This window comes from Miniopterus natalensis, chromosome 13 (assembly GCF_054644295.1).
Source record: "Miniopterus natalensis isolate mMinNat1 chromosome 13, mMinNat1.hap1, whole genome shotgun sequence".
Taxonomy (NCBI): Eukaryota; Metazoa; Chordata; class Mammalia; order Chiroptera; family Miniopteridae; genus Miniopterus; species Miniopterus natalensis.
This window is the reverse complement of record NC_142093.1, coordinates 45,961,657-45,978,095: the sequence shown is the minus strand read 5'-3', so window position 1 is coordinate 45,978,095 and position 16,439 is coordinate 45,961,657. Positions and strand designations below refer to the sequence as shown.

Here is a 16,439-nt window from a genome sequence, read left to right as displayed (position 1 = left end):
AGGACTACAGAATGAACTCATATACAATGACTTTCAGTCCCAATGGGATGAAAGGCTGAGAAATAGAGGAATGAAAATACCATTTTCATTTCTCAAGTTGGGATCACACTTCAAGCGTGTATCTGTGCTGGAGAATTCTTCACCTATTGTCCAAAGTTGGTCAATAGGAAGCAAAGAGGGGCTTAAGCGGTCACTTCTGCACCTCCTTGAACCCCCTCCCCCCTTCCTGCTTCAAAAGTAATGTTTACAATGAGACAGATTAGATTAGATAAGGCAAAGTTACTCACCATGGAGGAATCACTGCTTCCACTCCCGATCGGAGCTCCCTCAGCACAGGTTGGGAGGTGGGTAGAAAGTTGACTAGCCCTGCCCCCATCTATGACATCACAATCTACCTCATAAAAGGTAGTGAAAGTGCTCTGAACTCCTGTCTGATTTCCGAGAGATACAGAAAAGAGAGCGTGAGAGAGAGAGCAAGAGAAACAATAAAACGTACCCTATTGGGAAGGGATTGGGGGGTGGAAGAGGGAGCAGGGAATCGGGAGAAAGAGGCATATGAAGGAATTAGGTGCTGAAAGAGATGGTGGCCTCTGCGACACTAAGCGGCCCAGCCATTAGGATTCCTCATTGGTTCCCTTGACCAGGTAAACGGACACCCGGGAGGAGTAGGATGAAGCAGCACCCTGCCTTGTCAGGCACTGAGGGGACAGCTGGAGTGGTTTCGAAGGGGTGAATCCCCTATTTAAAGCACTGAAGATCACCAAGACAGGAAGCAAGGGCTGAAGCTCTTAAAGCCTGGAACGGTAGTGGGGAGTCTCAGATGTCTTTCTTAGAGGTTCCATTGCCCTGCTGTGTGACCTTCGTCAAGCCCTCAGGCCTCAGCACCTCCAGCCAGTAGTGACACTAAAGAGATACTTACCTCTTCCGTTGGAGTCACTGGGGAACTAAGGCATTCATTATTGCTAGAACTGCAACTCTTTTTGCTCTTCCTTCATTGCACCCAAGGGTGGATTGTGTGACAAGCACAATTTAAAAGATAAGCCAATAACCAATGCCTAGTTCTATAGAATTCTACCTCTTAAAGTGTCACCTTTGACATAAAATATTACTGACAGTCTTGACTAAATATTTCCATGTATGCTGAATATAACATACATCTAAAGGGGATCGGGAGAAAGAGGCATATGAAAAATTTTGATTTTTCAAAACTGGAGAAAATCAAACAGCAAGATTTCTACAGTCATAAGGTCTCTTGCACTTCTGCTCTCAGAGGTCAAGTTGAAGTGACTCAGTGATGCTAAGTGACCAAACATTTTTGTCACATGCAGTTCTGCTATAGTCATCTAGTTACAGCTTTGTTTAACCTCTGAGTCCATTTTTTTTTTTTTTGCAAATCAGTTAAGATGGAAGAATAATGTAGAGAGAACTACATTGCATTTTTCATATGAAGATTTAGAAGTTTAAAATGCGAACTATTCAAAGTTGCCAATTTGGTAATGATAAAACGAAAGGAAGGTGCGATATTGAAGAGCAGGTAGGTCCAGAAATCATCCGTATGAAAGCCAGATCTCTCTTTCCATAGAAAATATTTTAGTAAAAGTAAAGATTCCAAATAATAGGTGTAATTCATGGCGTAATAAGTGGGCAAAGCCTAAATGGCTGTTTCTGTATGCAGATAAACAAAATTCCCAATTTGGAATTATTTCCTTATGTTTTAAGGCAATACAGTTCTATTTCTAGTTCTGTCACTTAACTCACTAAATACATAAATGTATTAGGCAATCAAAATTTAAAATTAAGCAAAATTGACAGATTAGGGGGTATTTTGAAGTTTCTAAATTCAAACTAATGACAGATTTGGCAACATTACTCTCATCTTTTACTTCAAAATGAATGTTAAAGACACTTAAAGAATATCCTAAGAGAATTAAAGACAATGGAAAAGAAAAAATATCTGGCATATAAGAACAAAAATCTCCCTATATTTGACTTTTTCTGTACTTATTAGAGGAAGCAATAATACCCTGTTTATGTATTCCTTATTTCCATTTTCAATAATTCAAAATCTAAATTCAAATTCTATATTTGACAGTTTTTGTTGCAGGAGATTTCCCAATTAATGGCCCTATAATGTCTTATTGTCTTCCATTTTTTACATATTGCAATATTGACTAGTTGGCTTATCCTTGCATTTTTATGCTTTCTAACAACCCATTTGGTTTTAAAAACTAGCCATTTCTTGATTTTGCCTTGTATAGAATTCATTTATCATTATTTCTCAATTTCAAAATTATTAGAAACTTATTTGTATCTTAATACCTTTTATACAAAATTTAAAGCTCATTATTTCAAGAATAATGATGCCCTTGTCCATTCTTACAACAAACACCTTAAAATTTTTACTATCTAACAAAGGTACACTCCCCCCTATGTTAAAATATTAGAATTAAAAATGGAGTTAAACGCTTTTTAAATATTAAAACAAACTGGAATTAGATTATAATCTATAGTTATTTCTTATTATCTGTTGTTTATTTGGAAATGGAGCGTGACTTCAGGAACCCAATGCAAAACTAGGCTGCATCAAAAGGATGCAGAGTGGTGAACTGTGCTGACTTCTTAGTAGGATTGAATGTGATGTCTTTAGTTATATTAGTGAAAATAAAGCTTTCCTTGACACACAATGCAATGCCAGGATCAGATCATTCCAAACTATTCTTAGGATCTAGTTTCTTGAAATTTTTTATGAAAACCGAGTCTTACTGCAATTATGGATTTGATGTATACTTTTTATGGCATTACATCAATGGATCACTTAGCCCTTCAAGATAAGATATGAATTACAAGATTTCAGTCAAGAGAATCCATTCCTGAAGTCATGATTATAATTTAACTCTAACCACAGAGATGTAGGGTTGGTTTCAAATTTTTGTTTGTTGGGAAAAAAGTTTTTAACTTCTGAGTGCAAAGGATTGAGAAAAATCAGGTGGAGTAATTTATACACTCTGAAAGAATGACCTGCAGATGCATTTACGAAGTAATTCACCATGGAAGATATAACCAGGCAGTTGGCATGTGATTTGACCAAAATGTTATTGAAGAGAAATTGCAAGAGAGAATCTGATTTTGATAGCAACAGATTTGAATCAGGAGTTCTTAGATAAAAAAGATGATGTCTTGAGTGTGTTTTATGATGCTGTCTCACATTCAGACCCTTAGGCTGAACAGAGTACATGGTTCTTAGAAGATGCTGCTGACTGGAACTTCTCCAGGATAGAATTCTCTCTCAGCTGCAAAACGGATTTGCAAAAGGAAATGGATGAAAGGGGTCAAGAGACACGTTGTGCAGATTTGACAGAACATCTAGCCAGAGTTCCAGGAAGTCAAGTTCATTATTAGCAAAGGCATCTGCACAGATCAAGGTCTTCAGAGAAAAGCAATCAAATAAGATAGAGTATTAATAATGAAAGGAAAGATTAAAGTTAAATGAAGAAAGCTTGCCTTCAAGAAAATAGGATTTGTATAAAATATTTGAAATGCATTTATTAGCCAGAAGAAAAATGACTGTTCAAAATTGAGTAAGACAATGTGTTCTTAAGCAGTAAAAGAAATCTGAACTGAGAATATTCCACAGTGCCCATCCAGAAGTCAATCCTATTTGTAAGATACATGGGCCATAACATGGCACATATTTCTTTTCTAAGGGCTGTGATCAAAGCCATATTTCATAAATCATTTAAATTAAGCTGAAGAAAGTTTTGACAAAATAATCAGTAGGGGCAGAATGTAGATGATAGTAAGTTAAACACAGTTTTATCTATAGAATATACTAATCAAGAAACACAGTGAACACAGAGATAGCCATCAACAGACACCGTGCTCTTCTGGCTGAGAATACTGAACAGTAAGATAAAAAAAAATAAATAAAACCAACAATAGACTACACAATCCAATAAAAACACAATGGACAGAAAAATACTTTTCAGGAAAACTACTTGCTATTAGAGATAAAGGACTTTGAATGCCCGTGCCCAACCGATATTTAGCACTATGCCTTTTAAGTAGTTGGGATGCAATAGAAATGTTGAATTCAATGAATCTGAAAACATCCTCATATAAAAAAGAAATAAATACAACTCTTTGAAGTTCTAATTTTTAGTCTGTCATTAGAAAATAGGAACAACATATGGAAACGCCAATCTTTCTGTAGAAAAATATGGTCAACATTTTATAGAATCCAGTACAGAACAAAAAATTCTGTTTCTGCTTTGCTATGGGGGTCTCTTTCTTTTAGGTTTCATTATCTGAGGTAATGAAAAATTGTGCAAAATCAATAATGAAGTCCCCAGATAATATTTGGTATAGGGCTTTAAAGTTTGTCTTCTTTCTTCCTCATTTTTATATCAACTTGTTCACATATTATCTTCTTTCCTTCAAATGCCTTTGGTCCAGGAATTCTTGAGGCATATCCAAATAGGACCAAAAAAGAAATCACAATGGACTTACGTAACCAATTCAAAATAATGTATTTCTTTTCTAGAGCTGACAAATCCAAAGGAACATAGGAAAACCAGAAAGCAAGAACTGAATTACAAATACTGTTTCTAAATAATGGCATTCACTCAACACTTTAGATTCTCATAATTGCTTCAATGGAAGGGAACAGGTATACTGGATTTGCTCTCACATATTCAAAACTAGTTAAAAAATGGGAGTAGGAAGCTCTTAAGACACTACTAGAGATATTTATTATTTAAAACATTAATAAACATCTTCAAATAAGATCCAACAATTATCATATGCAGACAGTACCTCAAAATTAGAATACTGTCTCATGGGAAAATGTTATAAAGCAGTACTTCTTAAATAGGGTTGCCTGTATTTCACAGATATTAAACTATATGCAATCACTGCCCTTCATCTATGTAATACATCTCCCATGTGTCTAATTTTCAAGTTTTCACAAAATATTTTCATTGGCTGCCAAATAACTCTCAGAATATTAACTGAAATCTGAGGCATTAATTGAGAATAGATTAAGGTGCGAATTCCTTGCCTGCCTTCTTCTAATTAGAGGCTTTTCAAAGCTTTAAAAAACTTCTAAAACCCAAGGGAATGAAAGTTCATTGATTGAATGACATATAATGGCACTGACATTTCAGAGGCAGAAATATCCAACGCAAAAAATGTCTTCCTAAAGCCACCAGATCTTTCTACTCTTACAAGTAATAATGCCCTCAAACTAAAAAAGTCCTCAGCCCATAAGTTCAGGAGATGCAATCCAGCCAATCCACTGAGTAGATCCAAGTTAAGGTAATTCATTTCTCTCTCCAGTCCATGGAAAAAGTTATATGCTTGGTTCAAGTCCCAGTTCTGCCAAAACAGAGTCTGTTTTCTTATTTTTGGAATGAGAGCATTAGAATATAAAGTCTTTTTCTCTTCATAAAACAATTCAGTAAGATAACCAACTGGTTTGATTCCATCAGTGAATAACTGACTTTTTTTCAATGAAAAGAATGGATCATATTGGTAAGTGTAGGGTCACTATCATAGAGTATGTAATTGAAAAGCCACATCTTAGAGCAATATACCATCCCCCCTTGCTCAAGGCTATTCAGGGAGACACTTACACAGGTGATTTTTACTTTTCTTATAAAATTTGCTATTTCCCATTTCTTTCCAAAAATAATGCCTTGTGTTTGTTAAATGTCATTTTTAGAACACCGGGAGAATGAATTTGCACCAAAAAAACAATTAAGGGTTATTTTCTCTGAAGGTTTGTGTAATTTGGATTGTGCAAAAATCAAAGACATGTACACTGATATGAATGTAATTAAGGAAGACTCCATGCAGGAATCAGAATTTAAATGGTTATAGTTTTACTATCCTAACAGAACAGGGGGTACATTTTTGGGAGACAGAAGGAATTATGCAACAACCCATCTTACTAGCAAAATCTGTGTCACTCAAACCATAAAGAACTATTTGATTTTCTTATGGTTATAGAGTATCTCCACTATCTCTCTAATCACATTTGTAATCTGAACTTTTTTTTTTTTTTAAATATATCTTTATTGATTTCAGATGAACTTTGTTTTTATCTTACTCTCTTTAGATCTGGACTCGCCTACTCTCCCTAGATCAGGAAAAGTCCTTTAACCCAAATACTTAATGGCCTACCCTCTGAAAGATCTGGATACAATTCTTTCTAACTGAACTGTTGTAAATCTCCTAAACACATAGCCTTCTGTTCAAATGAAGCACAAAAATGCATTCCGAACCCAGGCTGAAATAGCTAGAAATTTAGATTTTTTTCCATTACTACTATACTTTGATCAGTAGAGATGATCAAAAATCGACAGTAGACAGAACCAGAAGATGTAAAACAAAGACTCAAAAGAGTTGCTTAAAGTACGGGTCTAGATAACTAGGTACAATGCTTATTTCAAATGACTGTTTCATCCCCCTTTAAAATACACATTTTATAGAGGAAAAACAGAACTTTTCAAGCAAAATGCAATTCTCATCTGAACAAAGCACATTTTTTACAAAAAGATATATAATATATAAGAAAGTATACAAATAAACCCCACATTTTCTTTTTCCTAAATTGTATTGGATGAGACGTGTCATAGTTGTCATCCGTTTGTCTGGTTCCTGATAATTGCTTATTCAGGGGGTAAGGGAGTAAATGTCAAATCAAGGGTATCTGGGGGGGGTGTGTGTGTGCAGATCCACACAGGCATCTTTGATTGCACACCAATGTTCGGTAAGACTGATTGGAATATTATCGGTTTCAGTATTTTTCTGAATGTTTTTCATTTATCATCATAAATATTCATGTTGAGTTTAACAGTCTAATTTTTTTAAGTGATGTGAAACACAGGTAGTAAGAATAACTGTAATTGACCCCCTACTCTCCAATTTTCTCTTTACCAATTCAAATCCTACCAATGTCACAAATTATACTTGCTCACCTTGTCAAACTTCTCTCCGTAACTCAATTGAAATGGATTTAGATTTGGAAAGGAGAGATTTAAAAGGCAAAGAACAAAAGTGCACATTAGGGCAAGTTACTCAATGCCTCAGGAATAGGTTAGGGCCCACTCAATCAGCTTGAGGTCTTAGGGAACTAACATTCCTCACCTCCAAACTGTGTTATATTTTGTTAGTATGGGGGGAAAGAAAAAAAAAAGGCATGTAGCTCTGGCCAGTGTGGGTCAGTTGGCTGAGCATCATCCTGTGCACCAAAATGTTACCAGTTCAATTCCTGGTGAGGACACACACCCAGGCTGTGGGTTCAGTCCCCAGTTGGGGTGCATACAGGAGCAACCAATTGATGTTTCTCTCACATCAAGGTTTCTCTCTCTCTTCTTCCCCCTTCCTCTCTCTCTAAAAAATCAAAAACATTTTGTTTGGGGGGAAAAAGACATGCATATGCAAAACATTTTTATTAAATTTCTAGCATTTTCTTGCGGAGACAGCTCTAAGTCACATCAATGTCCCTCCATCTCTGACCTGAACATCAAATTCCTGCCAGGACCAGGGTTATTGCTCTTGTGTTCTGGCTTCATGGTCATAATGGGGCTCATGTTGTATTTGGACTTAAAAAAAGTGGAATTTTTTGGTTTTATCAGGATGCTTGATGTTCAGCATTCTGTATTCTAAAACCCTACATCAGTGTTTCTATTCTTGTTCGAAATAATGAACAAAGTATAAATCTTTAGGTAGCTAAAGATAATCGAAGGTTTTAGAATGGGTTTTATTTCCCCAGAACTCTGTGTAAATCTGTTTTTAAACTTAAAAGAACCCATTAAATCCTCTGAAACCTAGTGAACAAAAACTAATTAAAAACATGACAATCAAATATACAGGTATACTTTCCATATCACGGCATTGGAACTTGAAAAATTTTGGCTCAACTTTTCTCCCATGATGAATATTATGCTGTCATACTTAATAGCTATTACAAATTCATGCTATGCTATGGTTAAGTTTCTCTTTGTTTTCTCTTCTTCCCTCTTTCATGACTCTTCCCTCCTGCCTTCCCCTCCTTCCCTCTCCTTTCAACATTTCTCTTCCCCAAATGCATATAAACTGTCTTAAGAGATTTAAGAAGCAACCACCAAACTAGGCAAACAAAGACAGTTTATAAACTAAGAGACTGTTTCATCTTCTGGACTTTAATGTCCTTTAATTTCACTTTAACATTTATATCACTCTACTCATTTTTAAATGACTTTTCCCTCTTTTCCATGACCCCCTTAGCAACCCAGTTGTGCCGAATTGGCTCCCAAATGCACCTTCCACTTTGAGATTTAATAAGAATGGCACCATTTGGCTGTTGAGAAAGGTTTAAGCCAATGAGCATAGAAAAATTGGTTGCCAGCCAGAAAACTAATGGTGCTTCTTAGACAGCAGTTGTGTGAGCGAGCATATGTCGGCATACATCCTAAATTGCTTTATTTCTTTAGTTCCCCATCATGACTCATGAAGAGCATTAGCTCCATTGTCCCCCACGACCTATTGAGTTTCCTAGAGCCACCTCTCACACAAAAGATACAACAGAAGAGGCCTTTCCCAGTGCTTCCACATACAATCACAGAAAACATCACATGCTGACATGCTATAAAATTGTGCACATGTACATTTTTTTAACATATGTTCATCATGCCAGCACAAGACTGTAAAAAATGGCTCTGAGTTTTGAAATTCAGCTCATTTTTCTTGGCAAAATGGAAATACTCTATCCAAATCTCTTCTGTTTTATGAGAAAGTTTGACTTCTAACAAATAAATTTCAGAGGAGCCACAGCTTTGATCCCATGTACAGAAACACAGGAAAAAGCACAAAAAAATTAAGTATTTCTATTTTTTTTGATTGTGTGTTATACTATAGTTGCTTCTCCTTAAAAATATAGCAACTGTGTCATGCCAGACAACAAAATAAATGGAGCCCAAAGCATGGGCACACTTTCTTGGCAAAATCACTGATAGCTTGTGTGTATGGGGTCTCACAATCTTGACGCTTTCAAAACTTTGAAGGCAGTCATTTGTGGCTATTTTGCAAAATAAACATATTGACATTGTTTCTCCATTAGCCACCAGTGAAGGAGGGGATGAAGAATAGAAGGTGGAGGCAGAAGTGGCGAAGACAGCAGACTAGGGATGCAGGTATGGCACCAAATAGCAACCAAGCTTGAAAAAAATCATGAGGAGGCCAAGAGCGGGCCCATAGCCGAGCAATATACAGCAAACCTTTATAATGCATTTGACTCAGAATTATTATAAAGTTGCATACCATTCCTCTAAAAGAAGCCTTCTCCCATGCAAGGATTTATGTTCTTTGCCAGTAAGACTCAAAGAAGGAAACAGGCTTCTTGATGGTGTTCTCAGTCTCAAACACCTCTGCAAATGCCAATAGTGCAAGTGATAAAAGCCAATGATGGTTTGGACTACATCTCAATGAGGAAGAGACAATGGAAATGAAGCTCTGGAGGCGGTGATGAACAATGGGTACTGAGAGGATGATGGGGAGCAACTGTGCCAGGGAAATACTGTCCAGATGAAGCTGTGGAGTCTGAGATCCACAAAGATGCTTTGCGCATCCATGTAAATAAGATTTGGAAAGTGACAAATGAAAGCACACAAGGCAAGCTAAACAAAAAAGCACTCAGTTCCACAGGTGCTATATACAGATGGACATGAAAGCTGAATGGTATGGGAAACTATACCATCGAGGCTGAAGATAAGAAAGGAAGCAAGGGAGATGCAATGTTTTGATTACTTCTTGGCAGAGAGAATCTTGGTAGTTACCAACTTGGCAGGAAGGATACATCGTAAGACAGATTACACTTGGTTATTGAAGAATGTTGAAGCAGGATCATTTTGGAAATGCAGAGAGGTGACAATGCTTTGGAAAGAAGCACAACATAGCCAATTTATTGGGCTCTAGGTGGGATTGCATGGACCAGGCTTTCCAGATGGCATCTCCATGCAAGCCAGATCAGCTCTTTTCCCAGCTATGTTTTCTGCAAGCCAAGCAATATAGGTACTGAAACCTTTGGATTCAAGAAGGATTTTCCACATGTTTTTATCAGATGGTCAAATTGATGAATTTTTAAGAAATGGCTTGGGGGAAAATTAGCTTCGTGACCAGTGTAATTTTCGTAAGACATTCCCTATGTTGATAAGGTTATGGTCCTGGTAATGTAATGCCACACTTCCAAAGGCAGCATCCTGGTTGACTGGGAAAAGAACTATAGGTGGTAGAGCCACACTTCAGGATTGCAAATAGTTTCCAATAACAGATGGCAAATTTTGTTAAAAGAGAGGGACTGAGTGAGGGAGGAGAAGAGGCCAAGATGAAGAACCTCAACACATATATTTGAAAATCTTGCCAAGAAATCATGATCCTTCTAGTCACTAAACTTCTTATGTCTTTGCATTTGATGAAATGAGCCAGGTACTTAAATTTTCATGAGAAGGGAAACACTGGAGTGATTGAGTAAAAAATATATAATTGTTAGTGTTTGAAAACTATGTTAGTTTTTGGCAACAGCACATCAACCTGTATTAAATTCAAACATTCTGGCTTTTAAGGGTTACTGGTAACCTAGTATGCATTGGAACCTGATGAATTCAATTTCCATTGTTTTTATCAGCTCTAACGTGTGAATACAATCCACATGTAGAGGCTGGCTTCTGAACAGAGAATGAAAATTACTAGGGCTAACCAAGGGATGTAGACTCACAATGAGTAAATATACAAAAGCCCCAAATAATTATAATAGGCGCAGCTTGGCAATGAGTTTGCAGACTATGAAATAAGTTTCCTTATAAAGAATGGAGATTTTACAAGGCCAGTATAAACACAGGGTAATTGGAAAATCAAATTGCTCTCTGTGACTTATTGTAAGGTCTGGAATACTGGTGATAACATTTATTTTAAAACTACCTCCCTATGAATCACTGCAGTTTGGTGTTTTTTAACAGTACTGTTGCCAAGAATTCTTGCCTTGAAGTACAACAGTGGGAGCTTAAATCGTGAAGCCCATGTCCCAGCTTACCCCTGACACAATGAGCTCTCCTCCAAGATTCTGTACTTCGGCCTTCACCTTGCTGCAGATATTAAGCTGATGGCAATACAAGGCAATTCGTTGAAGGTAGGCTAATAAATCCTGTTTGCACGCTGAATCAGGACACTATAAGACATTTTAAAAAGTGATCTCAGTTAGTGGGTCCCCTTCAGTTTCTCACACTTGCTATATAAAAGCTGTGTGAAGAAAAGGTTTCAGTGTCATATACCTTCATGTCTTATTGGGACTTCTGTACCTTTTCTAGGTATCCTGTTAGGAAACTAAATATTTTATATATTTTTTCCAAGTGGCTCACTCAATGTTCACTACATACAAAGGTATTTTAATACAGACAGCCAAAGTAACGCCTGCTAGAAGGCAATCTCTCTGCCATAGAAGAGGGTAGAGTTTCAATTCAGTTAGTTGGGGGATAAAAGTCATTTGTTTCCTTTGGCTTTCTAAGAAATGCGTCATCACTAAAGAAAGTCTATTATACTTTTTGGATTTTTGTATTTATCAAAATATGAGCAACACGATAAACTTCCTTTAAACAAAAGATTGAGAAGAATCATGCCACTGTAAAAGAAACAGATGTGAGAAAGAGAATGAATTGGATGCCAATTGAAATACTTGTTAAGAGTAGCAACAGACCCCAGACTCTGGATGTGCCAGAACCAATGATAACCAGGGATTTCTGAATTCTCTTTGTGACTTAAACAGGTAGATGTCCATCGAATACACACTGAGCTTAGATGAACACTCCTACAGAAACTTACATGACTCCCTAAAGCATTTCTGAGGCTTCAAAGCCAATGGCTATCCAGTAATTGAAATCTATTCCTATTGCTATTGAAAATTCAGCTCGAGATTCTCCAGGCCATTCTATTGTTCTGGCCCAATTTGGCACTTGTAGAAAACATATAATCACCAGATCTTTGATGAAACACTGCAAGAAATAAGCACCTACAGGCCACAGTGAAGTATCTTATTTAGAATAAGAGCATGAGAAAAACACCCCAGCTGTTTCCTTCAAGCTCTAAGAAAAGAATTCTTTCATTAATACTGTGAAGCTAGTAATTTCAACATAACCATTTATTTAATAAATGACAAAGGGGTCCTTTTTATACTTAACACTTACCATTGTGGTATTTTTTTTCACTAACTGCATTTATCAAGAATAATCTCCCACAGAGACTGTTTTTAGCTTTCTACAAGTATTTAATACTGTAATATTTATCCTACTCCAGAGACCCATATACTGAAAGGAATTAACTTTAAAATGATATCTCCCTAGAGGCTCACTAGTCTTTTGATACAAATACCTTGCAGCAAATTAAACTGGAAGTTCTATCTCAATGGAACAATAATTAAAAATGCAACAGTCCGGAAAAAGTTTATATTGCATGCGTATCTCAAATCTCCATAAAAATACTTTCAGGCAAAATAAAGGCAATCAATCCGCTCCTCCGTGATGCTCTTTCTATTCTATTATTTAAACTGAAGCATTTAAAGTACAAATAAAGGCAAAATGAATAATTCTTACATCGTGGAAATAGGAGCAGAATTTGACAAAGAAATGTCCCATTCAGACAAAACAGAAAAAAACTGCAAGCTGCTTCCCCACTGATGACAGTAAGAGTGCCTCAAATAGAGGGTTATGTTTACCTTCATCTGTCTGTTTGAAAGTCACCATTAAATAGCATTTAAGTGCTTTGTCACAATCTCAAAAGGCATCTAGAATCCTGGGATTTGTGTGTTGTTTTCCAGACATCAAAACTGTTTGGGGCTATGCTTCAAGTTGCAAAAATGCAAAATCAAAAACAAGAATCATAATAAAAAATACTGAACTCAATTTTCCTAAATGGATTGAGAAATAGTTTAGCCATTGAGATTCAGAATATAATGGAAAACCATCCAAACTTCATTCACTTTCACTCCTAGGAAAAAGTCTATCCCAACAAAAACTCTTTTCAGAAACACCCACCAACCTCTGCTCACTCTACTCATCCTAAATCCCTTAGCATTTGCCAGGAGGGGGGAGGGAGGAGTGGTTGCCTTTCTTGGTTGGTGCATTTTTGTTTGTTTGTATGCATGCATATTTTCAAGTAAGCTCACTGTCTCCCCTCTCTTGTGCATGAACTTCCTGGGATACATATAGAACTCTGTAGAAAGAAGCCCAAATTATGCTGCAAACTTCAGAAAGCTTGGCAGTTGATATTGCCCTGAAATTAGCAATTTAGTAATGGTTTGGTCCTCATACCCTACAAATATGGGGGTGGGGATGGTCTCCAAATATAATAATGAATTATCTTTGATATTAAATGTTTTTAAAAAATTCAAAAGCAAGCAAAAAACATTCCCTTGAATTAACCTACATATATTTAAACGTATATAATATATATAATTAAAATGAGAATATATTGGCTTTTTAGAAGTATAATCTTAATAGTTTAATAATGTATTTTTCTTAAAATATTGAAGAATCTGGGATGTTGGAGATTATGAGTATTTAGAGGAAGAGCCTAATATTAAGGAATGGGGGAGGAAAACTCTATAATAATCAACCCCAAAATAATAGAAGACAAAGGCCATCTATGAAGGAGGAAGCAATTCTGTATCTTCTCATGTCTCTAGAGAGCATCCCTGTGTTCTAGTCTAGTAAGCAATTTCATGCTCATAATGTCTCCATGTAAATAATAATTTATATAATATTTCTATTTCAGAATCTTATATTTTAGGACATTTTCCTTTTAAAATGGTTCAAACTGTAAACCGCTGTTACTTCAAGAAATAAGGATCTGCTACCTGGAAACGTCTACTGCCTAAAGTACCCTTATGGGAAATGGAACATTATTGCAACACGTCATATTTACAACAGAATTTTAGAGTTCCAATTCCAGCCAAATAAAATGAAAAATATGAAAAGGAAATCAACTGAAACATTCAAGCTGAGATTAAGAACCATTCTAATCTGTATCTTTGTTCGGTCTGAAAGCACAAAAGATACTCTGAGAATTCCACTGATCTCTGGTGAGACTGAGTCTGGATGAAAATGCAGCTGGAATCTGGAGGTTCTCCATTATGTGCATTAATCCCATTTATAGTAGAGCAGAAATTCTTATGAATTATGAAGAGCATCATTACGTGAGATCAATATTATGTAACAACATGTACAGTCTTCTTTTTCTTCTCTCTCATTCAGCGTGAGTGAAATTCTGAATGAAGATGGCTGGGATACCCCATGGCTCTCTGGGGGTTATGTCTCCTACATAATGTGTGCTCTTCTTAAGAAATTTTGGTCATAAGCCTTAGGAGTCCCTTCTGAACTGAACGCACCTTCTCCATCAGCTCAGCCTCAGCAGAGTTAGAGGCCAGTTTATAAAATGTTAGTGATTTTCTACAATTCATTCTTCAGAGGCATTTTATAGGATGTATAAAACCCATTGCAGAACCCAAGAGCTAACGAATGATTCTTCCCTCTTGAAGTACCTGATCGGCCACGGCGCGGGCTAATTTGTCCATTCGAGAACCTGCTTCAGCAATTTTCTTGGCAGCATTAATGACATCAGATGTATTCTTCAATGGGCCTTTGCCTCTGAAACAACATATACAACATAATTAGAAATCCATTTTATGAGCAGAAATAGACAAACCAACCATATTGTTTGTCCAGGTCTCTACTTTTGTATTTGGCTTTGGTCATGTTAGAAGAATTTTGAATGTTTTCTTGATTCATTTCAATTTCCAAGTTAATAATCCACTTTACTTCCATTCATCTTCAGGAAATATTTTTCCCTAATTGATGTGTGTGCTCACATTTAATTCTTTACATCAATTTACATATTTTTAGATGGTGTTCCATTAAAAAGGGTGCTCACCACAGGCAATGGGAATTTAATATTGAAATATTTACCATGTGCCTATGTGTTAGATGTGCTACCTTATATAACAACCCTTGTAGGTATCATCGATCCCATTTTAGAAATGAGAAAAATAGACAAAAATCATGAACTCATCTATGTTCATGCAAGTTATAATAAAATCTCCATTTGAATGAGAGTCAAGCTAAAATAAAAGCCCTTGAGTTGTCTTTCATACCATGTCCAACACTATTTTTAAGTCCACTTGGCATTTTAAGAAGCAATTGTCTCTTGTACACATGGGGAGCTGTTCAGCTAGTATTTCAGAATTCTGTCCGGCTCTTACTCTCATTGGCTTATGTGCTCCTGGTACTGATTTATGAAAAAACAGACAAAACGCTGTGTGACAGTAGATGTCTTTATGCTTCCAAACCATTGTCCCAATATTTTCACACAAGGATTTCAATTAGGTAAACTGTTGAATATTACATGTCTTTTAACTATTATAAAAAAAAAAAGAGAGAAAACTATGCTGTGCCAGGAATCTTTAAACAAAATATAGCACATAACCTGTCTTTCTCTTTTCGTGAGAGATAAATAGGTTAAATTAATTTATCTTTTTTTTTTTCAAAGCCTTCTTAGTCTGTTCTCCTTAGGTGCATCTAAAAATCAATGTTTTTAAAGGCTACAAAATTAGATTCTTAGAGTTAGAAATGTGATGAAATGTGGACAAAAAGTACTCAGAAGTGACTTATTTAGAACACATAAGAATATATAGAGTGAGCAATGACTGCCATTGTTACATAATGTTTTATAAAATAGAAAATTTAAAATGGCTTCAGAAAATTAATGTAAATGAAGGGCATTTTGTTCAGTTCTCTCCTAATTTCTATACTGTAATATTTTACATTACTAGCTAAAATTAAAATATATTATGTTCATGTCAAAGCTTAAACACACACATAGGGAAATTGAGAACTTAAGATATTTTATTTTGCTGTGATAACATTAACTCTTCCACAAAGGACACTGATTTTTTTTTTTTTTTCAATTGCTATTTAAATTTATGTAATATGCATGAGTTAAAGATTCTATAATCTGGCTTTTACTCTCCAAGCTATTTTTAAAATTATCTCTAAAGAAATGTTTTCATGTTTTTGTTTGACATTTTTAAAGGGAATTTTAGGTGTGGAATCTGTCGTTTAATAATGTTCTCATTATTGCATATTTCTCTTTTAGACCTTAGAAGATCTCTTTATTTTACATTTACTCTCTCAGACTTGCTCCTTTTTGCCTCCACCTTAACCCAGGCACAAGAAACTAGCTGCACTCTGCTTGATTTTCCATGACTAACCATCATGTGTGTTTATTTACATCAAGAATTCCCAAGGGTTTGAGGAAAACATCTTCATAAACCTTACATTATAACTTTCAATAGCTGCTTGATTCTGATGAAGTGTACTGAGTCCAGAACATTTCTAGAGAACTGAATTTGCTTGAGG

The 16,439-nt window shown here is 35.9% G+C and overlaps 1 protein-coding gene across 1 annotated transcript in view; it reads right to left on the bottom strand.

Moving 5' to 3' along the window:
* Positions 1-16,439, bottom strand: part of CTNNA2 (catenin alpha 2) — a 976,906-nt gene that overhangs the window by 24,444 nt on the left and 936,023 nt on the right. Inside the window, exons 16-18 of the mRNA XM_087823861.1 lie at positions 14,567-14,672; positions 11,069-11,203; positions 288-431 (exon numbers count right to left, since the gene is read on the bottom strand). Of these exons, the coding sequence (XP_087679987.1) occupies positions 288-431; positions 11,069-11,203; positions 14,567-14,672 (385 nt within the window). The remainder of the gene's footprint in view (positions 1-287; positions 432-11,068; positions 11,204-14,566; positions 14,673-16,439) is intronic.